This window comes from Amborella trichopoda, chromosome 2 (assembly GCF_054954075.1).
Source record: "Amborella trichopoda isolate Santa Cruz 75 chromosome 2, AtrichopodaSantaCruz75HAP2 v2.0, whole genome shotgun sequence".
NCBI lineage: Eukaryota > Viridiplantae > Streptophyta > Magnoliopsida > Amborellales > Amborellaceae > Amborella > Amborella trichopoda.
In genome coordinates, this window is record NC_142337.1 from 1,135,902 (window position 1) to 1,158,051 (window position 22,150).

Sequence of the window (22,150 nt, forward strand, 5' to 3'; positions counted from 1 at the left end):
AAAGTATTAGATGAGCATTTAAAGAGGAAAATAAAATGATTTTGATTTTTAGTTTTCAAACAACTAGACCGTCCAAAAATTAAACGAGCTTCTGATCAATTTTTTCAGGGACATACAAAGTATGTATAATGATATATTTACCCTTTTAACACTGATCATTAGGTTGAGGAGGCTACATCCCCAAACCTTCCGGGTCCAAAAATTACTCCCAAAGAATTTACTTGTGGGAATAAATAGACAATTTGCTCTTGTGGTATCACATAATCTTTTCCAATGAAATACAGCATATGCCAATATTCCTTCATCAATGAGGATTGTATATGCACAGTGTGCAAAGTGGGCACTATGACTGAGCAAGTGGGTAGAAATGACTTTAACATGAATTTGGTTACCAAAAAAAAGCCCACTTCTTGAAATTAAATATGTCTCATTGGAAATTATTATTATTTGCTGGAATTACTGTTCAAGTTTCTAAAATTATCTTCTTAGAAAATGTTAAAAACTTTATTGGATTGACTTCAACATATATAGGAAAGTAAATAATGAGACCATTTACCTTTCATATAACGTGGTCACAATTAATTTTGACTATTTGATGTGAAATTAGGTAGCTGTATTTATTTCATTAACTAAACTCAAAATTCAAAAAAAAAATATCGAACATTGTGACACACCCAAACTATCAGATTTCATATCATATGGTTATAAATACTTGTAACCTCCCTATAACAAAAGTAAAAAATCTGTAGGAAGTTTGTCAAAAAGTATCCCATGTACTCTACTGTGAGTTTGTTTTTTCTAAGACCGGTTAAAAAGTATCTAAGATCTTAACTATGGAATGTTTTATCCATATGTTTTGATTTAATTCCAAAAATACCTATTAAAAAAGCACATGATTTTGAGTTGAAACAGTGAAAAAATATAAAATGTTAAATACTTGAGAGCAAAAAGTTTATATAGAGCCGAGGCTCTAAACAATCAAATTAGAACCCACTTCAAAAATTTCATTAGCAGAGATCTTTTTGATGCTCAAATATCCTCAAATTGATCATCTCGACATCAAGATGCATGGACATGAGAAGAAAAATGGATTTCAAGTTTTGAAAATAGTGCATCTTATAACACATTTTTGGTCCGTCAATTTTCAAGATTTTCAAGATTTTATATATCTACTCGATCTACACTATTTTTTAAGCTTTAAATTTTACACGGTTAGATGAAAATATATTTTAAGGCTATCTACATTTCTCAACACTAGTTGAAGGTGTGCGTTACTTTGATTGTTTAGAGCTTTGGCTCTATACAAACCGCACCCAAACTTAAAAAAGGATATGCATTTTGATAAATTTCCTTTTATTTTAACTTTTTCACAGATACATTTGCAATCTTTAAATCCACTAACATCCTTAAGAAATACGATTTCAAGTATGCATTACTGATTGGAGTGCATCACTAGTGTTAAATTAGTAAATTTAGAAAGATTCATATGAATCTACTAATTAATTTTTGAAGGAAAAATATGAATCAGCCTAACTCAATATACTTCAAAAACAAATAAATCACTCTTTCGGTGATGTTTGGGTACACACATAAACATCCTTTAATTTTACGATATTTGAAAAATATCCTTGTTTTTCATATTTTATTAGTATGGTTTTTGTTCTTTCCCAAAGTGCTCAGATTTGAAATTCCAAGTTCCGAACTAGTGTATTTTTTCTCTAAGTAACGTATTAGTTCAGGACTTGGAATTCTGAACCCCTTACACAAAGGGTCTGTTTGTTTGGTGCAACATATGGTAAGCAAGAGACCCAAGTTCCACGAAATTTCAATCATGTGTTTGTTAAATCCTACTGGAAGCCGCAATTTGGAACTTGTGGCTTTCAGTAAGCTGAAATACCACATCGATGATTTGTGGAAGATGGGGCTCTCCACCAATCAAACAAGCTCTAACTTCAAGTTCTAAACCGGTCTCTCACACAAAATATGTACAAGTGTTTGTAGTTTGGGAACACAACCTATTTTTTTCACGAATAAGCAATAGTTCTGCACCAAGATAATGTGAAAAGAAAGTATATATTGTATATCAAGTTAATATGAAAGGTATATATTGTAATATGTTATATATTGTAATCTGTATATTTATAAAAAGGTAGATAGAATATCTTGTATTTATAGTATAGAAAACTGTGATTTATTTTTAGATTTTTCGACTGTAAGTTGTTTATAAAAAACAAGTATGTACATTCATATGATTAAATGGACATTGAGTTTCTTTAGAGAAACCTGATACTTTTCACATATAACTCTAAAACCAAAAGACACTGGTTAGAACTTGGAGTTTTGAATGGTATTTTAGGAAAAATTAAAATACACCAAAAAAAAAAAGAAATATAGGCATAAAATAAATACAAATAAAAAATGGACTGGTTAGCATGCGGCTAGCCTGCATATTTTAGAAATGTGGGCTTGGCAATAGAATTTTTTAAAAATATATATATATTTTTATTCTAAATTTTTAAAAATATATTATATTTAATATGGAGATCATGAATACAAAAAATAAAATAAAAATCGAAAAATAGAAATAATAATTATATTTAAAAAATAATTGGACCGTTAATTACAATTGTTTTTAGATGGACCACCTATTTGTATCTATCTTTAATATTGTGCTCTACACGTCTTGACTGCATATTGTAGAAATACGATCCAACCTGCATGAAAAAAATGATCATAAAAAATACATTTTGAATAGCAAACAATTAAAAATATTTACATCATCTCTTTATATACAAACCACTGATAAAAATCTTAGGTTGGTGGGTTGTCCACCTTACAAAATCTATGTAATATTATAACAAAATCTTAGGTTCGTCTCAATCCGTTAGAATCAATGATCCAAAAAAATATTATAATAAAAAGAATTAAAATAAAGATTTATAGAGTGGAGATTTAGAAGGGGGACTAAAAATAATATTATATAATCTTAATATATATATAGCTTAAGGGGACTTTCTTGAAACCAGTTCGGTTCTAACCCATTCCAAATCCAAATCGGAAGTTCAATCCAAGTCACCAAGTTTTAAAATATTGAATACAAACACATAAGTAAGTATGCCATGTAATTGTCTGTTTTGGTGGAATGAAATGGTTAAAATTTATTAAAAAAATTTAAAAAAAAAAATTAAAAAAATAAAAAAGAAGAAAAAAAGAGAGAATGTGTATCCCCTTGTGTTGGTTGGTTAGTAGTTGTCCTATCTACTTATTACATATTCTCTCTCTTTATCGACCCCATTCATAATATTATGTGAAACCCCTTGCCCTCATTTTTATATATATATATATATATATGGGCGGCAGTGATTCGGTCATGTGAGACAAGACAATGTTGGCTTTATAAGGCAGGCAGGCATCCATTGAGCTGAGCCCAGGAAATTAGAATGATTGTTGGATAAAAGATGAGGCGAGTGGAGGTCGGCTTTTCTCTCTCATCTTTCCTACTCTCTCTCTTATTTCATATTTGGTGTTCTTCTTCTTCAGAGCCCATAGGGTATGGCTACACACTCAAATGCATAAATCAGAGCAGAGATGGCAAATCAATGTCTGGGGAACTCTCTCTCATCAATAATTCCAGTGTCTATGGCCCTGATGTTCACAATCTCATCCTCCAAGTCAAGTAAGCAAACCCCATCTCTCTCTCTCTCTCTCTCTCTCTCTCTCTCTCTCTCTCTCTCTCTCTCTCTCTCTCTCTCTCTCTTATCCTTCAAGTCAACTAAGAAATACATCCCACTGTGAGTGTAATTTGATCTGAGATTGCTGAAATTTTTGTAACCAATTTTCAAAAGCCTATCTACTTTTTCTCTCTCAACTAGGATTTTAACATGACTTCCTTTTTCTTTTTTCTTTTTTTTTCTTCTTTACATTCCTTCCTATTCCCCCAATATATCCTGGGAAACCAACATTAAATATTAGGAAAATAATACCAAATATCTACTTCGTTGAACAGAGGCATCCATTTATTTTTTTCTAGGGGGAAAAAAAAACCAATAAAGGCCTTACTTCTTTTTTTTTAATCTATTGTTTGAAATTTTAAACATTTTTTTAGTTTAATTTTGAAATTTCTTATTTTCTTTAACTCTTTGTGATTTTCCTCCTTTTTTTTTTTCTCTCATACATTTATGGCTATGATTTCTTTCTAATCTAAATGATTATCTTTTACTTAATTTTATTCCTCTTATTCTTATCAACCAAAAATTAGGAACCAACAAATGTAATTTAGATTTTGTTTATTCCCTACATCTCATCATTTCAAGCCTCGTGTGTTCTTAATTCTCAAGAAACTGTTTTTTTTGCTTGTCTTACTTTTTCATGTTTTGCACTCTTATATACGAAACTTATGATCTCACTAACGGTATAGCCTTTAATATAGCAAAATAACCCCAATTACTTGAAAAAAAGTTTTGATGATGATGATAATGAAGCCTAAACCCATATTCAAACGGGCCAGGCCTATGCAGTGGGCATATAAAACCATAATTTTATATGGAGGTTGGGGATGGGTGCATATACATTCCAAATTTTTGCAAGCCTATCAACTACACAATTACTATCCGAAACTAAAAAAAATGAGTTCTGCACTTTAGAAAGGTATATTTCTTTTTTCTGCTGTTAACTGCACTTTAAAAATGGTATATTTTGTATTTATTTTTAGATTGTTCATTTCAATTCTTCGAATCCCTCAAACATTAGGGGAACACATGAGTCCGAGGACTAACCAAATACTTTTCTTTTATATGGAGGATGGAAAATGAAGAGGAAACTTTCATACGGGTCCCTCAAATGTTATTTGAATTTCTTGATAACCCATTTTTATTTTTCCTACTCCAGGGTATTAATTTTTATAAGTGTGTATCATCCTACCCCTTCCTCACATCTCTCATCTTCCTTACTTTTACTTCACTAACTCTCTCAAATAATTATTTTTAGGAAAATTGTTTCGTATTTTTAGGGAAATTGTTTCATGCAACGGAACCGCATTTCTACATTTGCAATCCTCGAGGTATAAAGCATCCATGATGGATGCAAATAGGTAGTCCAAAAAAGATAATTGAAACTAAAGGTCCAAATGTTTTCTTAATAGAATTATCGTTTTTAATTTGTAAAATTTATTTATTTTTTCATATTCATGATCTCCATGTTAGAAATTACATGTCCTTAACTATTAAGTCCAAAAATCGATCTTAAAAGTAGATTTTTAAGAGGTGACGCATTTCTACATGGACTCATAGAAACCGTGGCCTTATTTTTACTACAATAACTCCTATTCCTCATATCTTGCTTTTTTTGGGATATGAGAGATAAGATTGGGGAAAAAATTGCATATTTTATTTGAGGCAATTATTGGGGTAAAGATAAGATAGGATTGGGAGGAAGGTGGGGAGGCGTGGGATGCCCTATACTTCTAAAGATTATTGCTGCCATAGGAAAAATGAGAGGATTATTATGAAACTGAATTTACTTTAGGTATATGTATAAAATTTTTCCAAAATGGACCATATGGAGTGCAAAAAGTTATAGTATATGTACTGTTAAAAACTATTTAAAAAGCTTAAAGGCATGCCTTTTTCTTTTATATTTCGAGAGAACAAGACGCGCCTTTTTCTTGTGAAAGTACTCTAAAGAGTTGGGAATGGAGTTGAGGTTGTGGTGGTAGCACCACTAGAGCCTCAATTACTGATCTAAGTTTCTATTCCTACTAGCTACTGATATTTCGAGAGAACAAGACGCGCCTTTTTCTTGTGAAAGTACTCTAAAGAGTTGGGAATGGAGTTGAGGTTGTGGTGGTAGCACCACTAGAGCCTCAATTACTGATCTAAGTTTCTATTCCTACTAGCTACTGATCTAGGTTTTCATTCCCACTTAACGCATTTAAAAACCAATAACTATTTCTATTATGGGCAGGGACTGTATTCTATCTACCCCAAAAAAAAAAACACTCTAGAGAGCATTAAGAAAACTCGTTCATTGAAGAGAGCTTTCCCATCAGCCTAAAAAGCGGATTCACACCTAAACAAGTGAGAGGATTACTTTCTCAATTTTAAAGTTAGAAGCTTGAAATGGCTTCTTGACTAACCATGCTCATGCGAGATAAAAACATCTTATCTCGGTGGGTGTTTAGGAAGTCAGCCCTTTGTTCAAACCGGTCACTCACTGGTTCTGAGCTAAACTTGGAACTTACTTGAACCAGTTCATCAGTTCGACAAAACCAGCCAAAAAATAAAAGAAACAGAAAAAAATTAAACAAATTTTAGATTCAAATTGAAAAAGTAGAAATGAATTTCTTGGATCCAAATAGATCAAGCAAAAAAATTCAGAAAAAAGTCTTAAATTTAGAATTAAATTTTAGGTCCAAGAAATTTAAATTTTTTAAATGGTGGATCACAGTTATAGAGCATTAAAATGGCAAATTGTTAACTTAAAATCTTGCCGAAGGTCTAACTGATCCAAAAATTTGTGTGGATCTATGAGGCGGCTACAAGAAGACCAATTTGTAAAAAATGGACAAGAAAAAGGTTAAATTAGAGGACATTTGATCAATTTTAATGAAAAAGACGAAGAAAAGTGATATTAACCAGATCATTTTTTGATATCTGCACAAATTTTGAGTGAAGAAAAGCGAAAACATAGAATTAGGCTTGGGTTTGACTAGTTAGGCTGTTGACAGCTGCAACTCTACGTCCCAAAGTTCAATTCCTGTCGATAAATTGACCAAAGAAAGAAAAAGGAAGAGCACATACATAGGCAACTATATCAGTTCACTTAAACCTGTTGAAAAATCCAACTACTCCAAAGTGGTTAATTTCAAACTCATTATTTAAAGAGAAATTAATCCAATCACAAACATAACTAAAAGATTCTCTCCAGGAAAAGAGAGAATCTTAAGGCCACTACATAGTTAATGGTGGTACCCTATCAATAAGACTCCATCTATGTGTGTGAGGGAGAGTGAGTGAGTTTTCCTCCCCTATTTATCTGTAACTGTTCCACCCATTACTTAACCCTCTCTCTCTCTCAATATTGCAGCTTTGAGACCCCAGAACGCCTCCGTGTTCGCATCACCGATGCCGACCATGCCCGATGGGAGATCCCGGCCTCCATCATCCCCCGCCCGCCCCCACACTCACCCGAGGTCATCAAACTCCCCCCAAATTACCCCTCGCAAATCCCCAATCTCTCCCCTCCAGACTCCGACCTTGAATTCACCGTCCTCTCAAACCACCCCTTTGCCTTCACCATTTCTCGACGTTCCTCTAACGAAACCCTCTTCAACATCTCACCAAGTGAGCCAAATTCCAGAACCGGTATAGTATTCAAAGATCAATATCTAGAGATCTCCTCTCAAATTCCCACAAATGCTGCTCTTTATGGCTTAGGAGAGCACACCAAGGACACTCTAAGGCTAGTCCCAAATGATGCATTCACTATGTGGAATGCTGATATAGGGACCTTTAACCTAAATTTGAACCTCTATGGATCACACCCCTTTTACATGGATGTCAGGTTTCCAGCCACAGGAAAAGATTCTCCAATGGCTCATGGGGTGTTGTTGATGAATAGCAATGGGATGGATGTGGAGTATGGGGGGAGTTTTGTGAAGTATAGAGTGGTGGGTGGGGTTTTGGACTTCTACTTTTTTGCTGGACCTTTGCCAGAAAATGTGGTCCAGCAATACACAGAGCTGGTTGGGCGCCCGGCACCAATGCCATATTGGTCTTTTGGTAAGTTTTTATTTGTTGATTGTTGGATTTTTTCCGGAAAGATGATAGGATAAGCTAGAACACTTGCACTGGATCATGAAGGTGGTCTCAAGAATAGTATCAAATCTTGAAATATCAAAATGGTGCTTGGGTCTATTCAGTTTTACAGACATTGATGTTACATTGCTTTTTCACGACCCTAACCACTGAGCCAAGAGCCCCATGCCTAACCTCTATCATGCTCATGAGTCGTGACCGTAGGAAATCCATGGTCATGAGGCTCATCACCATCTAGTCCATGGGTTGGGTGGTGATGACAAAGAGGGACAAATCATCAAAGTCATGTTGCAGGTCCCATAGTCCATGAGTTTCCAATCCATCGATCGGATGGCATCATGGAATTGACACTCATGACCGTAGATTTCCTATATATATATATATATATATATATATATATATTTGGTCATTGGGATTATAATATGCTTTCCCTTAAATTACAAGACATGTGAGAGTAAAAGCCAAAAGTCCTAGGAACTGTTGTGAAATATCAATTTTCTATACCACCTGTGTGATCAATGCAGGCAAATAAATTAGGGAAAATTATAGATACCTCCCCCAAAATCAATTTTCTAGACATCTTAACTCCCAATACTTTTTGAATCACACTCTAAACCCCAATACCATTTTTTCTTGTATTTACCACCGAGTTAAAAAGTCAATGAATTTTTTGACAAAAATACCCTTTTCCTCTCTTGCCCCTTATAATGACGTGGCAACACTTCCTCTCTTTCTTTCTCTCTCTATTCGCCCACTCTATCACTTTCTCTCTCTACCTCTCTCCACCCGTCCTCCCTTTCTCTCTACTCACCCACTCTCATTTTCTCTCTCTACCTCTCTCACTACCGCCTTCTCTCTACCACCCTCTCCCCTGATTCCCTGTTTTCTGATGCCATGTTCTCCGAAATAGAAACCAACCATGGAAAATTAATCCAAACCCTCCTCTCTCTAAAATTCCCACCATCACCTTCTCTCTCTGCCTCACCATAAGCACCCCTTCTCTCTCTAGAATCTCCTTCACCGCCTCCCTCTCCCTCTACACCGCCAGAGCCTTTCTCTCTCTCCTCCTCAATAGGCATCTGATACATGCAAACAGGGCAAGTGCTGTGGAGCTTCAACCATGAAAGAATGTGGTACTTACGCAGACATGGCATCTCTCTAGCCTCAACCCCAACTTCAAAATCCTCCAAACAAATGGAGCAAACCAACCCACTTTCTGAAATTTTGAAAGTCGTCATGGCCTCGACCAAGGCTTTTAAGCAGGGGAGCTCCCATACTTGTCCAGTTCATTGTCAGCCAAACTCTGGAAATATGAATCAAGCTGCTCCCTTGAATTATCAAGGCTTGCTGAAATGGGTTTATCAGAATGACCCTTTCTTAATGGTTTTCTTTATGGGTTTCCCTCATTGAACCCACCCATGATATTGAAAACAACAGGGATCCAAAAGGAGAAAGCTCTGTTTGGGGCTGAAATAACAGTTGGCTTTTGCTAAGGAGTAGCTGAGTATGCCATGTATGAGGTTTTAGAGCTCTCTAAATAAGAGGAGAGAAAAAGGGATGCTGAGAATTTGGAAGAGAGCGGTTTAGAGAGAGGGAGATTGCGTTAGTGTGTGAGAGAAAGGACGCTGAGAATTCCGGCTGCCTGCCTCGCCGGAAACGCATTGTTTCCAGCCACCCTGCCCATGTTTCAGCCAAAAACAACTCCTCGGGTGACATTTCCAACCAAACCCCCTTTTCTGTTGGGGATTCAGGCAACAATGGTGGGTAGAGAAAGAGAGAGATGACAGGTAGAGAGAGAAAGAGAGGGAGAGGGGGAAGCGTAAAAAAACTGACAGAGAGAGAGAGAGAGAGGGATGGCAAGGAGAGAGAGAGAGAGAGAGAGTGAGGAGAGAGAGTAAAAAATGGACAAAGAGGGAGAAAGACGGAGGGTGGGTAGAGAGAGAGGATAACGGTATTATAGTCTCAATTTTATTGAATTTTTTACTAGGGGGCTAAATACAAGAAAAAATAGTGTTGGGGTTTAAGGTGTGATACAAAAAGTATTAGGGTTAGGATGTCTAGAAAGTTGATTATGGGGGGGTATCTATAATTTTCCCAATAAATTACTATCTAATTCCCTTGTATGTATGGGGTGTGTGTGTGTGTGTGTGTGTGTGTGTGTGAGAGAGAGAGAGAGAGAGAGAGAGAGAGGGAGATTTATATTTATGTGTCAGTTGATCCCAAACTGAAATTTGGTTGCATAGGTTTCCACCAATGCAGGTATGGTTACAAGAATGTATCAGATCTTGAAGGAGTCGTGGCTAGATATGCAAAGGCAAGAATACCTCTTGAAGTAATGTGGACAGATATAGACTACATGGATGCCTACAAAGACTTCACTCTCAATCCCATCAATTTCCCAGCCAACCGGATGAGGCAATTCGTAGATAATCTCCACAAAAACGGCCAAAAATACATCGTTATCATAGATCCAGGTACTAAGAGTAATGAACAGGTCTTAAATTTCAAGGAAGTATTAAATGGACTCATTTTGTATCATGCATGGTACCTACCCTTTGATCAACCTTAGTTCATGACAACACTTACCAGGATGCAGCTAATTTCTACCGTCCACCATAGAGATCGAATGGCTGATACTGCAGCATGTTCTTTATTTTCTGCATCTCTCCCCTTCAAACTAGTTTATCATGTGTCTTTTCTCTCAATTATTTATTGGTTATGATAATTGTGAAAGGTAATTATACTATAATTCAGTCAGCTTCAGAAAAAAATTTAGTCTTGGGTCATCACCTTCCATTGAAATGATGAGTGATGATGGGAAGGAGAGTGATTCACAAAACCTTGGCATGGCCCCAGTTGAGGTTCAGTCCCACTCTCTCTTCAGCAATGTCCATTGTCTCAACTGGCGATGATGATCCAATGTCTGACGCACCCTTGCAGGTTAAGCGAAGCACTCCAAGCTTGTGCTTTGCTCAAGTATGATTCTTCAATCGTGTATTAAATTATAATATACTCTGCCCTTCCCAAAAGAGCACTAACTTGATCCCATACCTCAGGCATCAATGTAAACGACACATATGCGACCTACCAACGAGGCAATGTGGCAGACGTGTGGGTGAAGCAGGGAGGCAAGCCCTACCTTGCGCAAGTGTGGCCCGGCCCTGTTTACTTCCCCGACTTCTTCAACCCTGCCGCCTCCCCATATTGGCAAAAAGAGATCTCTGAGTTTCACCTCACCCTCCCATTTGATGGCCTATGGATTGATATGAATGAGGTCTCCAACTTTTGTTCAGGCACTCTTTGCTCCCTACCCCCACCCGGATCCCTATGCCCCCGTCCCGACGCTTACACTGCGTGCTGCCTTGTTTGCTCCGATGAAAATGCAAATGCCCTTGACAAGCCACCTTATGACATCAACAACTCCGGGAACAATCGCCCCCTTGGCAACAAGACCCTACCAGCTAGTGCGATGCACCATGGCAACATCCCAGAATACGATGCGCATAACCTATATGGCCTCTTAGAATCAAAAGCCACTCATGACGCCTTGGCCAATATAACTAACAAGCGCCCTTTCGTGCTCTCAAGGTCCACATTCATTGGCTCGGGCACCCACACCGCACATTGGACAGGTGACAATGCAGCCACGTGGCCAGACCTAGCACGCTCTGTGCCTGCGATCCTTAGCTTTGGGTTATTTGGGGTGCCTATGGTTGGGGCCGACATATGTGGCTTTAATGGCAACACGAATGAGGAGCTTTGCAATAGGTGGATCCAACTCGGAGCCTTCTACCCCTTTTCACGTGATCACTCTGACATAAATAGTATTCGACAGGAGTTATATTTGTGGGACTCTGTTACTCGATCAGCTCGTGAGGCCTTGGGCCTCAGGTACCGACTCCTTCCACATTTTTACACACTCATGTATGAGGCTCACACAAAAGGCACACCGATCGCTCGCCCGCTCTTCTTCTCCTTCCCTAACGATACTACCACATATAATATAAGCTCCCAATTTATGCTTGGACGAGGACTAATGGTCTCTCCTGTTCTAACACAGGGGGCCACGTCAGTTCAGGCTTACTTTCCAGTAGGCACATGGTTCAACCTCTTCGACATGAAAAGTGCTCCTATTACGGTAACAACAGGACAGCAAGTGGTGTTGAATACACCCCTTGAGAAGACTAATGTGCACTTACGAGAAGGGAATGTGCTTGTGATGCAAGAGTCGAGGATGACTACTGAAGAAGTCCGGACTAGTGGGTTCACAATAGTGGTGGCTGTAGGGACTGAGGAGGCGAAAGGAGAGCTTTATATTGACGATGGCAAGAGGATGGAGATGGGAGGAGAGGGGGATGGGTGGAGTTTTGTGAGGTTTTATGGGGGTTTTGTGGGTGGTGGGGTGGTGAGGGTGAGGTCAGAGGTGGAGAAGGGAGGTTTTGCTTCCGGTCAGGGGTTGGTCATAAAGAAGGTTGTTTTTCCAGGATTAGGGGATGGCATGAACCCCAAAACTTTGAGTTTGATTGTGGAGGGGAAGGGTATGGATTTGAATGGTGCTGGGGCAAGTCTGAACAATGGAGTTGCAGAGATCAATGGATTGTCTCTACTGATAGGGAAAGAGTTTGATTTGAGAATGAATATGGAACAAAAAATCCTTATCAACTAACCAGAGCAGGTGCTGCAACATGGCATGAAATAAATGGCTAGGAAGTAGGATGGCCTTTGCCAGAGTTATATTTAGGATGGTATTTACTATTTGTGAAACCATTGAATAATGATTATCATATCTTTATTTTTTTTTGTTAGAAATGCTCAAATACATCACATATGATGGTTAGTTTCCAAATTTGGAAGTTGGAACCAGAAAATCCAATTTGCATGATCATAAGTGAATCAATGAAGTAACATTAAATGTCAAAAAATAGAACTGAAGTTCCGATTTGCATCTGTTCTCACTTCTCAGGGTTACAGCCTGCAGAAGAAGCTCAATTGTTGTAGGTCTTAAAAAACTAGAGCAGAATTCATTCTTAAATTCATTTAAAAGGTGCCTAGTTAATCACCTGAGGCAGCCAATGTCAAAGACAATGTGACTACTACATGAAATATGCTTTTAGTTCTCTCTTGTGTATATCAATACTCCAATTCCTCGGTATTCCAAATAGCATTTACCAAGTAATTTATAACTTGTTTATCTTTATTATACGAATTTCTAACTGTTATTAATCTTAGTTAGTCATTAGACGTATGACATTCTAACTATTTCTAAAATTTCAAGTATTTTCTGCACAGATATTAATATGAACAGTCCAAAAAAAGGAAAAACAACATAACTCAAATTATAACTAATTAACAGTGAAGAGATAGATACATAAGTGTCTCTCCCACACACACACACACACACACATTGTAAGCTGACATCAGGGGAAGACTCCTACCAATACATTAAATTGGTTCAAACAGGGAAATATTTGGTAGAGGCCATTTGACCCCACAAGTAAAAGAAACCCATCAAACAAGATTCAAGATAAACAGGCCCCCAACCAAAGCACATAAAGGTAGAATGATCACTCTCCCTCCCCAATAGGTTCTTGCCTTCAACGACCTTTCTACATTCTAGTAATCCCTGCCTCGTATTTTATCTATCTACTTCCAACATTTGCAATGTCACAGTCCATCATCTTTCTTTTTCTTTTTCCTTTTCCTTACAAATGTCATTTACACGGTTTAACTGTCAACAGTGCATTTACCAACAACTTTCTCCATAAGCAGTCTCTGTCATTTACACAAATTGCATCACCCATATCCCAACCAAAAGATTTTCATCAAATCCCTTTGCGAAGTCATTGTGCCATAAGGGCTATAATACTGACAAATATCCAAAGTTTTGACAACTTAGAACTTACCCACCTAAAAGAAAGCAAAAGGATAAACAGAAAATAAAAAAAGAAAAAAGAAGATCAATCCCATCCATCCAACAAGAAACAATATAAAAACAGAAAATGACAGAAGAAAATTGATTCAAGCTACTTGCTAATTTCTTTTCATTTTCTAGTAGTTCACAATGAGGAATAGGTCTAAGAATTCTCACCAAAATGAATAAAATAAAGTTGATCATGTTCCCATACCTTTTCCAGGGGGAAAACACCGGGCCTGAACTGCACCACTTGCCTCAGAGGTGCTTCGCACTTGACAATAGACCCTATTCTTCAAGACTGGAAAACTAAAACCTTTAGTGTAAGGAAGGCGAACTCCTAACCTCAAGAGTATAATATGAACCTTATCCCCAAAATCAGATATATGTGGTGACATGTGGATCCAACTGTCTCCAGCCATGCTCTTCATCACTGGAACAGCAGTAGATCTCACAAAGTCCAATGTGCCGCTACTTGTTGCTGCAAAAGCTGCAAATACAGTGGGCCTTAGTTTCAATGGCAGAAATACATATAGTTTGCCTCTTGACTTAGGGATTAAAGCATAAGGGCCATAAGACTATGGTATTGGGCTTGAATCACAGCTTACTCACGAAAAGGAATGAGTACCCATGTAACGTCCATAAAGGAAGAGACAGAGAGATTTACCAAGCCAAAGAAAAGAAATATAGAGATTTGAATGCGTGTGACCTATGCATGAGGTGCTCAGTATGTAAGGGCCTTAATGCTATGATCTAAGGTTTGAATGCCAATACATACACCCAAACGAGAAAGAGACCATGCCTGAGACGAAAGAAAAAGAAAGATCTGAATGCTTTAGGGTTTTACCCTGTAGCCTATTTAAACTAAACCTTCTAAATCTAGAACTATAGGTTGCAGGTTCACATTTACAAATAAAAATAACGGAAGGACAAAAGAAGAAAGAACCAGCAGACTAGTTAAAGTTGTTGTTTCCATGGGATTGTTTCTTGCCACAGAAATAGTCCTTGCATGGTACAGTGTTGAGTGGATATTCAAATAAGGGCTTTAAAATACAGTTTGGCCTCCACTATATCGACCTGAATCGGCCAAATCGGGCTCTCAGGATCGACCAAATCCGAGATCCAGCCAAAAAAAAATTGAAAATAAGGGGCAAACAAGAAAAACACAGATCATCTTTCCCATCTATGCTTGTTAGAAAATTTAAATCATCAAACAAATATATTATAGCAAGGGAATAGTGGCTTTTATCCAAAATAAGGCCAATTCCGGATTCAGGGAGGGAATCAGCCTAACGGGTACCAAATACAATCCAAATCGATGATTTTTAAAACCCTGACACAAATCATGAGTATATACTTAAGAAATCAATTTTTTGTCACAATGCTATACAATGTGATTTTGAATAATTTGCAAAAGGCCCAAAAGTACAGGAAAATAAGATTACAAGGATGAATGGGAAAGACACACCATTGTAGGGCATCTGAATTAGGCAATTAGCTGGAAGTCCAATACCAATGCCTGCTAATGTAATACCAACACTAAAACCCACTCCACAACCAGCTCCAACATAACCAATAACCTCTGGACCAAAACCGGGACCCCATCCAACTCCACAGCCAAGGCCGATGCCCATGCCCCAAAAGGCTCCATAAGTGGGGTGCACCGGGTTCCACTTCTCATATCTCCTAAACAAGCCTTTTATGATCATGATGACCTGCAAGCCATGCCGAGGGAGCAAGACATTTTGATTTTTGTTTACTGTTAACAATTAAAGTAAGAATCAAACAAACAAAACTAAGGGCTAGGCCAACAAGTGCAAGAAAGTAAAGGCCATCACAACCATTGAGATAACAAATGACAAAGAGAATAGCTATCAAGAAAAGAATTGGGTTTCAGCCCAGGATTTACGTATGAAGTTTAAATGGGATGCCATAGAAATAGCCTACATTATCAAGAAACTCCTACGTATTGTATACATCTACATATGACATCCAGCTACCAAATAAGTGGGTTCTGGCACTATTTTAAAATGATTTTTGATGGTTTATACAGAAACTTTACTGTGTTATTCAAAAAATGCAATCTCTATTCACATCAAAGTAAGACCAATCTCTAGATTATACTTCAAAAATCCATTCTAGAACATGTTGTTTCACCATTTCCCCTAAATTACCTGTAGTGCCTAAACTTTCCTGCAAGTTTACCTTGAGAAACATTAAACAAGATACTAAGTTAATTTGAACAGGACAAGTATTTGGAAGAGTTGGCCTGCTCATGCATCTGTTGGTTTTCAAAGGATTTAGGATCCAAAACACATTCCATATCACTGTAAAATTCATTTCTGCCCAGATCTGTGAATTTGGAGCTCAAAATGAAGGCCGCAAGGACCAATGGACAGGAGAACGGAAGGCATTTTCTGGTCCCCCCCTTCACCCTTTTTTTTTTTCTATTTTCTTTCTTCTTTTTTTGATCTTTGAAGAATTACAATGTACAGTCCAAGAAAAAAGACAGAAATAGACCATTTTTGTGGATTAAAATTCTTTTTTTATTCAGATTCACAATTGTGGTGGCCCAGATGATAGATTGTAAAGTTAGGATCCAAAAACCATCTCCAATATGGAATTTGAGAGTGTGAATGCCCTGTAACAGGTGGTCCCAGGATGCACCTAAATCATAACATTTGCATATTCTGAAAATATACTTTGAAATATATTAATATATTAACTGATTTGACTTCTGCTTTGAAATAAAATCAGGGACCCAATCCAGATATAATTGGTATTCATATCTACACAAAGGTATGATCAGCCATTTATCACACTTTGGCAGTAGAAAAAAGGCCCACATCCATCATACATGCATTAAGTGTAAATGGATAACCAATGATATTTTGACGTGAACTACATTTTGATGTTGATAAGACTGGAAGACCTTGATAGCCACCAGTGCTCCAGAATTTTGTATGGGCCCAACTTAATATCCCAAGAAGTAAAGAGTCCGATGTCAAAAGATATAAAACCAAATATATTTGATTGTTGATATAAAAACAATCAAAACTTTGATTGTTGAGCTTGGTTTTGCATCAGTTTGGTTCATTTCAGGTAGTAATGAATAAGGTGCATCAACTTCTCCACTGGTCATCTCAATGTAGCTGAGCAAAGCAAACATATGAATAGAATCTCACACTTAGTTTGATGGAAACCGTGATCTTATGCATGAGTCAAGTTGAGATCGATGGTGAAAACAACAACTAATAGATGATTACCTGGAAGTAGTATATAGAATCCACCACACAAGGGTAAATGCATGTCCAGCACGCAACACACTCATCAATATGCTTACTATATCAAATTAGTTAAGAGAGAGGAAACCCACAAATCTCTCTCTCTCTCTCTCTCTCTCTCTCTCTCTCTCTCTCTCTCTCTCTCTCTCTCAAATCTGAGTTTGTGTTTGCATATCCATGACCACATCTCTATATAGGCATTCATATATGTTCGTGTATGTGAATCAAGAAAGATACACGTATAGGAGAGCAAACAAAAAGAATGGACATATGTATTGATTCTCAAAACTGTTTTATGCAACAATTCAGCTACCAAACGACTATCATAAGCTAATAGCTGCAGATATAATCAGTGTTTACAGTATTGCCAGTCCGACACGAGACTCAGCCAAATAGGCTAGGCGATTCTAGGCCGAAAAACGCAGGAATAGCCCGAACCTCCCCTTTTTTGTATTTTTTTAATTTTTATAATTCAAAATTTCCAACTCCACCATCTCCCAAGCCAGTCATGCCGGTCCCAAGCCCAGATAAAGAAGGGTTGTGTTAACAGCTAGCATAAAACTTTGCCACGTCTTCATAAATCTTAAATCTATCCTATATGCCCATCCTAGGGCGTTCCATATAAGCAACATGTTGTATCGGAACTCGGGAACAGTGAGCCAAGAGGACATGGATAGAATCAATGAGAAGAGACACGGTGACTTGTGGCCTTACTAAGGGTATGGCCCTTGGTAGAGCAAAATGGCGGAACAGGATTTCGTATAGCCAACGCCAAGAAGTTGGAATAAGGCTTGAATGATGATGATGATGAATTCAAACTTTCCTAGTCCAACTCAGACTCATTTGAATCGGATAGGGAAGACTCAAGCTCAGGCCCGTGGTGAGACGGAGCCCGAGTCCTAATTGTTGAACACTCGATATCATGCACAACGTCTTGTTAATATACTACAATTCCATGAAATATACAATTGAACATAATATAACAAAGACCCTATTAATCACATAAACATAGAAGAAGCAGTGATTAATCAGAGCATTATTACTAACAGTTATCCTGCAATTATTTTAAAATTTAATAAACTGAATATGCTAATGTATAACCCTTCATTTTCCCCAAATTATCAGTGGTAACAGGAACGTTAGAGCAAGCAGATAGCTGTGGAATGAATTCCTTAATCAAATCAAGCACAATTGCTTTGAATTTTTGTGTACTTTCCCCACCCCAGAAACAATTTCTAAGAGATTAAGACAAAAATAAAGCAGAAAAACAAAAATATCTCACATCTAAAAATAAATTACCAGAAAAAAATATTTATCAGCATTTACACTGCATTTTTCCTATTTCTACCATACAAAACATAATATCCACCTAAAAAAATCAATTATTCAGGAAAAAATAATATATCAAGCCCATTCTAAGAATCGATTGTTCTTCGGTTGTTCTTTCGACTCCAATAAATAGAATTGTAACTATTGCACATCATTTTCTGATTTCCTGCTCATTAAACATTGGTTACATAACATTTTACCACACCCCCAAAAAAAATCAATAACAGTTCTCATGCAATTCATCAAGCTTACAAGAATAAATTTAAATCGAAAATTAAAAACCCAAATTCAAACTAAAATCCCTACCACTTTCTAATACTAATACACAGAAAAAAGAGAAACAAAATAAAATCGAATGAAAAGAAAAATTTCAAATCAAATGAAAATTGGATAATGTTTACCGAATTGGCATTACCATCAAACTCTTTGCCCTAATTTCATTCGATTGAGAGAAGAGACAGTGGCCTTCCAACCAAGCAAACACGATAAAAATATAATATTTTATTTTCCACTTCTTGTTTTCCCGCTTTTTTTTGCTTTTTCTTTTTAATTCCGGATAAAATGACCTACCGCCCTACTTTATTCGTTGATATTACAATTATGTCCATCCCCTTTTGCGCCCTAAAAATTCCAAAAATAAATAATTTAGAAAATTTTAATGAATGCCTAAATTGAGCCTAATGAAGCATGTCTCTATCAATTTTGATTGGGGCTTCTAAGTCGTTAAAGATGGATTTTTTTTCTAAATGTTTAGGGATTTATGATCTAGAGCAAGATAATAATGAATAATAAAAAAGTAAAATTCAAATTAAAAATTTAAAATATAATTTTAGTAAGAATTATTTTTACAACATTCATTTATAATTTTGGGGAATGCCCTTTATACAACATCCATCTTAGAGGTGGACATTCTTGGTTCAGCGGATTGACTCACATAAGTTTTTTCTATCAATTTTTTGGGAAAAGTTCAATTGAGAACCCATTCAAATATGGATAAAGTTATATAAGGTGTGAAACTTATATTATAGAAGTAAGGTGTACCGCAAAAAATCTATTGAAAAATATTATTTAGATATTTAAAAGCCCTCCAATTGATCATCTTGACTTGAGATGCATGAATATGGAAAAATAAATATTTCAAGTTCTAAAATATTACATCTTGGTAACACAACGTATGGACTGCCTATTTTCAAGATTTGCAAGTCTTTATATATATGCTTTATTTGAACTATTTTTGAAGTTTAAAATTTTACAATTAGATATAAAAATAGATTTTTAGACATCGTAAAAATTTTCAACATGAAAATTACATGTGACAAGAAAATTTAGAGTGTGCCTTACTTTCACTATTTAAGGTTCCACCTTATGCAAAACCCACCCTTCAAGGTTGGGGTTTGCATAGAGCCGAGGCTCTAAACAATCAAAATAGAGCACACCTTCAAATAGTACTAACAAATGTGGTTTCAATACTGAAAATCTTTGTGATAGTCTTAAAGTATATCTTCATCTCTAATTATAAAATTTAAGCTTCAAAAATAATGTAGATCAAACAGATCTATGAAAATTTGAAAATCTTGAAAATTGATGGTCAAAAAATGTATTACAAGATGCACTATTTCCAATACTTAAAATCCATTTTTTTTTCTAATATCCATGCATGTTGATGTCGAGATGATCAATTTGAATATATTTGATGGCATCAAAACAACCTCTTCTAATGAAATTTTTGAGATGCGCTCTAATTTGATTGTTTAGAGCCTCAGCTCTATCTAACTTTTATCCTTATATAAAACCATTTGGGTTTTCAAAATTGGAAGTTGGAACCCACGTGTTTACAAAAGGCAAGGACTCGTTTTCTATGCAGCCGGTTGCATATTGTAGAAATGCGAGCTTGGCAATCACTATAGTTTTTAAATATGATTTGACTATAATTTTTAGATAATATATAATATTTAACATGGAGATCATGAATATAGTAAATAAATAAATTCAAAACTAAAAAAAATAATTATATTAAGAAAGTATTTGGATCGCTAGTTACAAATGTTTTTAAATGGACCACCTATTTTACATCCATCTTTAAGATGGATGCTTTATACATCTTGACCGCATATTGTAGAAATGCGATCCAGCTCGTAGGAAACAATTTTCCAAAAGCAATTCACATTATTAAAATCCCTACCACCTTTCGAAATACATCATTCAATAGTTTTGGTTCACATACTAAAAGTATAAATGAAAAGGAAAAGTTTATATAGAGCTGAGGCTCCAATCAATCAAATTAGAGCTCACCTCAAAACATTCACTAGAATAAGTTGTTTTGATGCCCAAATATCCTCAAATTGATCATCTCAACATCAAGATGCATGGACATGAGAAAAAAATGGATTTCATGTTTTGGAAATAGTACATTTTATAACGCATTTTTTTACCGTCAATTTTCAAGATTTTCAAGTTTTTATAGAAATCTCGATTCACACTATTTTTGAAGCTTTAGATTTTATAAATAAAGATAGAAATATATTTTAAGGCTATCAAAAATATTTCAAGTATTGGAACTATATTTCTCAACACTATCCGAAGGTAGGCTCCAATTTGACTGTTTAGAGCCTAGGCTCTATACAACCGCACCCTTTCAAAAAAAGGGTACGTATAAAATGTTGGGCACCATCTAATAACTAGGTGCGTCTCATAGGATAAAATTTGAATTTTGAGTTTTATAACACTTAGATCTTACTCTATGAAATTTGACGGTCTCTGTGCAATATTGAAACACTATTTTTCTTATATTAGAGGGTGGATTAAGATTTTTTTTTTATATTAGAGGGTGGATTAAGATTTTTTTTAATCAATGAATTAGTTGAAGAGGTTACATGCCCTTAATTTGAGGCCCAAAAATTAATATTAGATAAGGTTGTAAACACATATTTCTACGGTAGTATAATATCTTTTGGCTTTGAAAAAAACAAACAACGGAAAATTACGGGGATGGACTTTTTTAACTCCAAAAAGATCAATAGATGTTAGCATATATTTATCTGAAAATTTATATAAAAATACTATTTATCACCATTTTTTTTTGGTGAGGGTGAGTAAGTGGGAAGAGGGCCCCTACTTTAGGTAGGAATTAAGCCTTGCAATTTGTTAAGTGCAAACCAATTAAACTTGGGCTCTTTTCCTCTTATTATTATTATTATTATTATTATTATTATTATTATTATTATTATTATTATTATTATTATTATTATTATTTATTTTAATATATTAAGGGTACTTTTTGTAGAGAGCTTAGGTTCAAAACAATCAAATTAGAGCCTACTTTCAAATAGTGTCACACATATGTGGTTTCAATACTGACAATATTTATGATAGCATTAAAATATATTTTCATCCTTATTTATAAAGTTTAAAGCTTCAACAACGGTGTAGATCAATAAATATATGAAAACTTGAAAAATTTGAAAATTAAAAGTAAAAAAATACGCTACAAAATATACCACTTCAAAGGGTAAGAATTTAACAAATTATCACCATTTATTTATGGGTGCGGTTTGTATAGAGTCGAGGCTCTCAACAATAAAAGCAAAACCCACATTTAAATAGTGTAGAGAAATGTGGTTTTAATATTGAAAATTTTTATGATAATATTAACATTATTTTAAGTTATAATTATATAATTTAAAGTTAAAAAAAGAGTGTAGATCAAGTGGATATATGAAAATTTAAAAATATTAAAAATTAATGATCCAAAATACATTACAAGATAAGCTATTTTTAAATTTTGAAATCCATGTTTTTCTCATGTCCATAAA

At 35.7% G+C, this 22,150-nt stretch overlaps 2 protein-coding genes across 10 annotated transcripts; one reads left to right on the plus strand and one right to left on the minus strand.

Moving 5' to 3' along the window:
• Positions 1-3,423: 3,423 nt before the first annotated feature.
• On the plus strand, positions 3,424-13,136 carry LOC18427275 (Glycosyl hydrolases family 31 protein). The gene is made up of 4 exons (XM_011622487.3): positions 3,424-3,676; positions 7,084-7,778; positions 10,058-10,288; positions 10,871-13,136. Exons 1-4 carry the CDS (start codon positions 3,459-3,461, stop codon positions 12,478-12,480), a joined length of 2,754 nt encoding a protein of 917 aa, XP_011620789.1. The 5' UTR covers positions 3,424-3,458; the 3' UTR covers positions 12,481-13,136.
• A 5-nt stretch (positions 13,137-13,141) lies between these two features.
• Positions 13,142-18,800, minus strand: LOC18427274 (Putative membrane lipoprotein). Of its 9 annotated transcripts, none has more exons than XM_020662949.2 (4): positions 18,754-18,800; positions 15,194-15,440; positions 13,940-14,215; positions 13,142-13,586 (listed from the first exon to the last, which is right to left on the minus strand). In XM_020662949.2, exons 1-4 carry the CDS (start codon positions 18,754-18,756, stop codon positions 13,558-13,560), a joined length of 555 nt encoding a protein of 184 aa, XP_020518608.1. In that variant the 5' UTR covers positions 18,757-18,800; the 3' UTR covers positions 13,142-13,557. The 9 variants fall into 9 exon arrangements, with proteins under 9 accessions (XP_020518608.1, XP_011620788.1, XP_006836390.2 ...); XM_011622486.3 differs by having other exon boundaries at positions 13,142-13,679; XM_006836327.4 differs by having other exon boundaries at positions 13,142-13,721.
• Between the last annotated feature and the right edge of the window lie 3,350 nt (positions 18,801-22,150).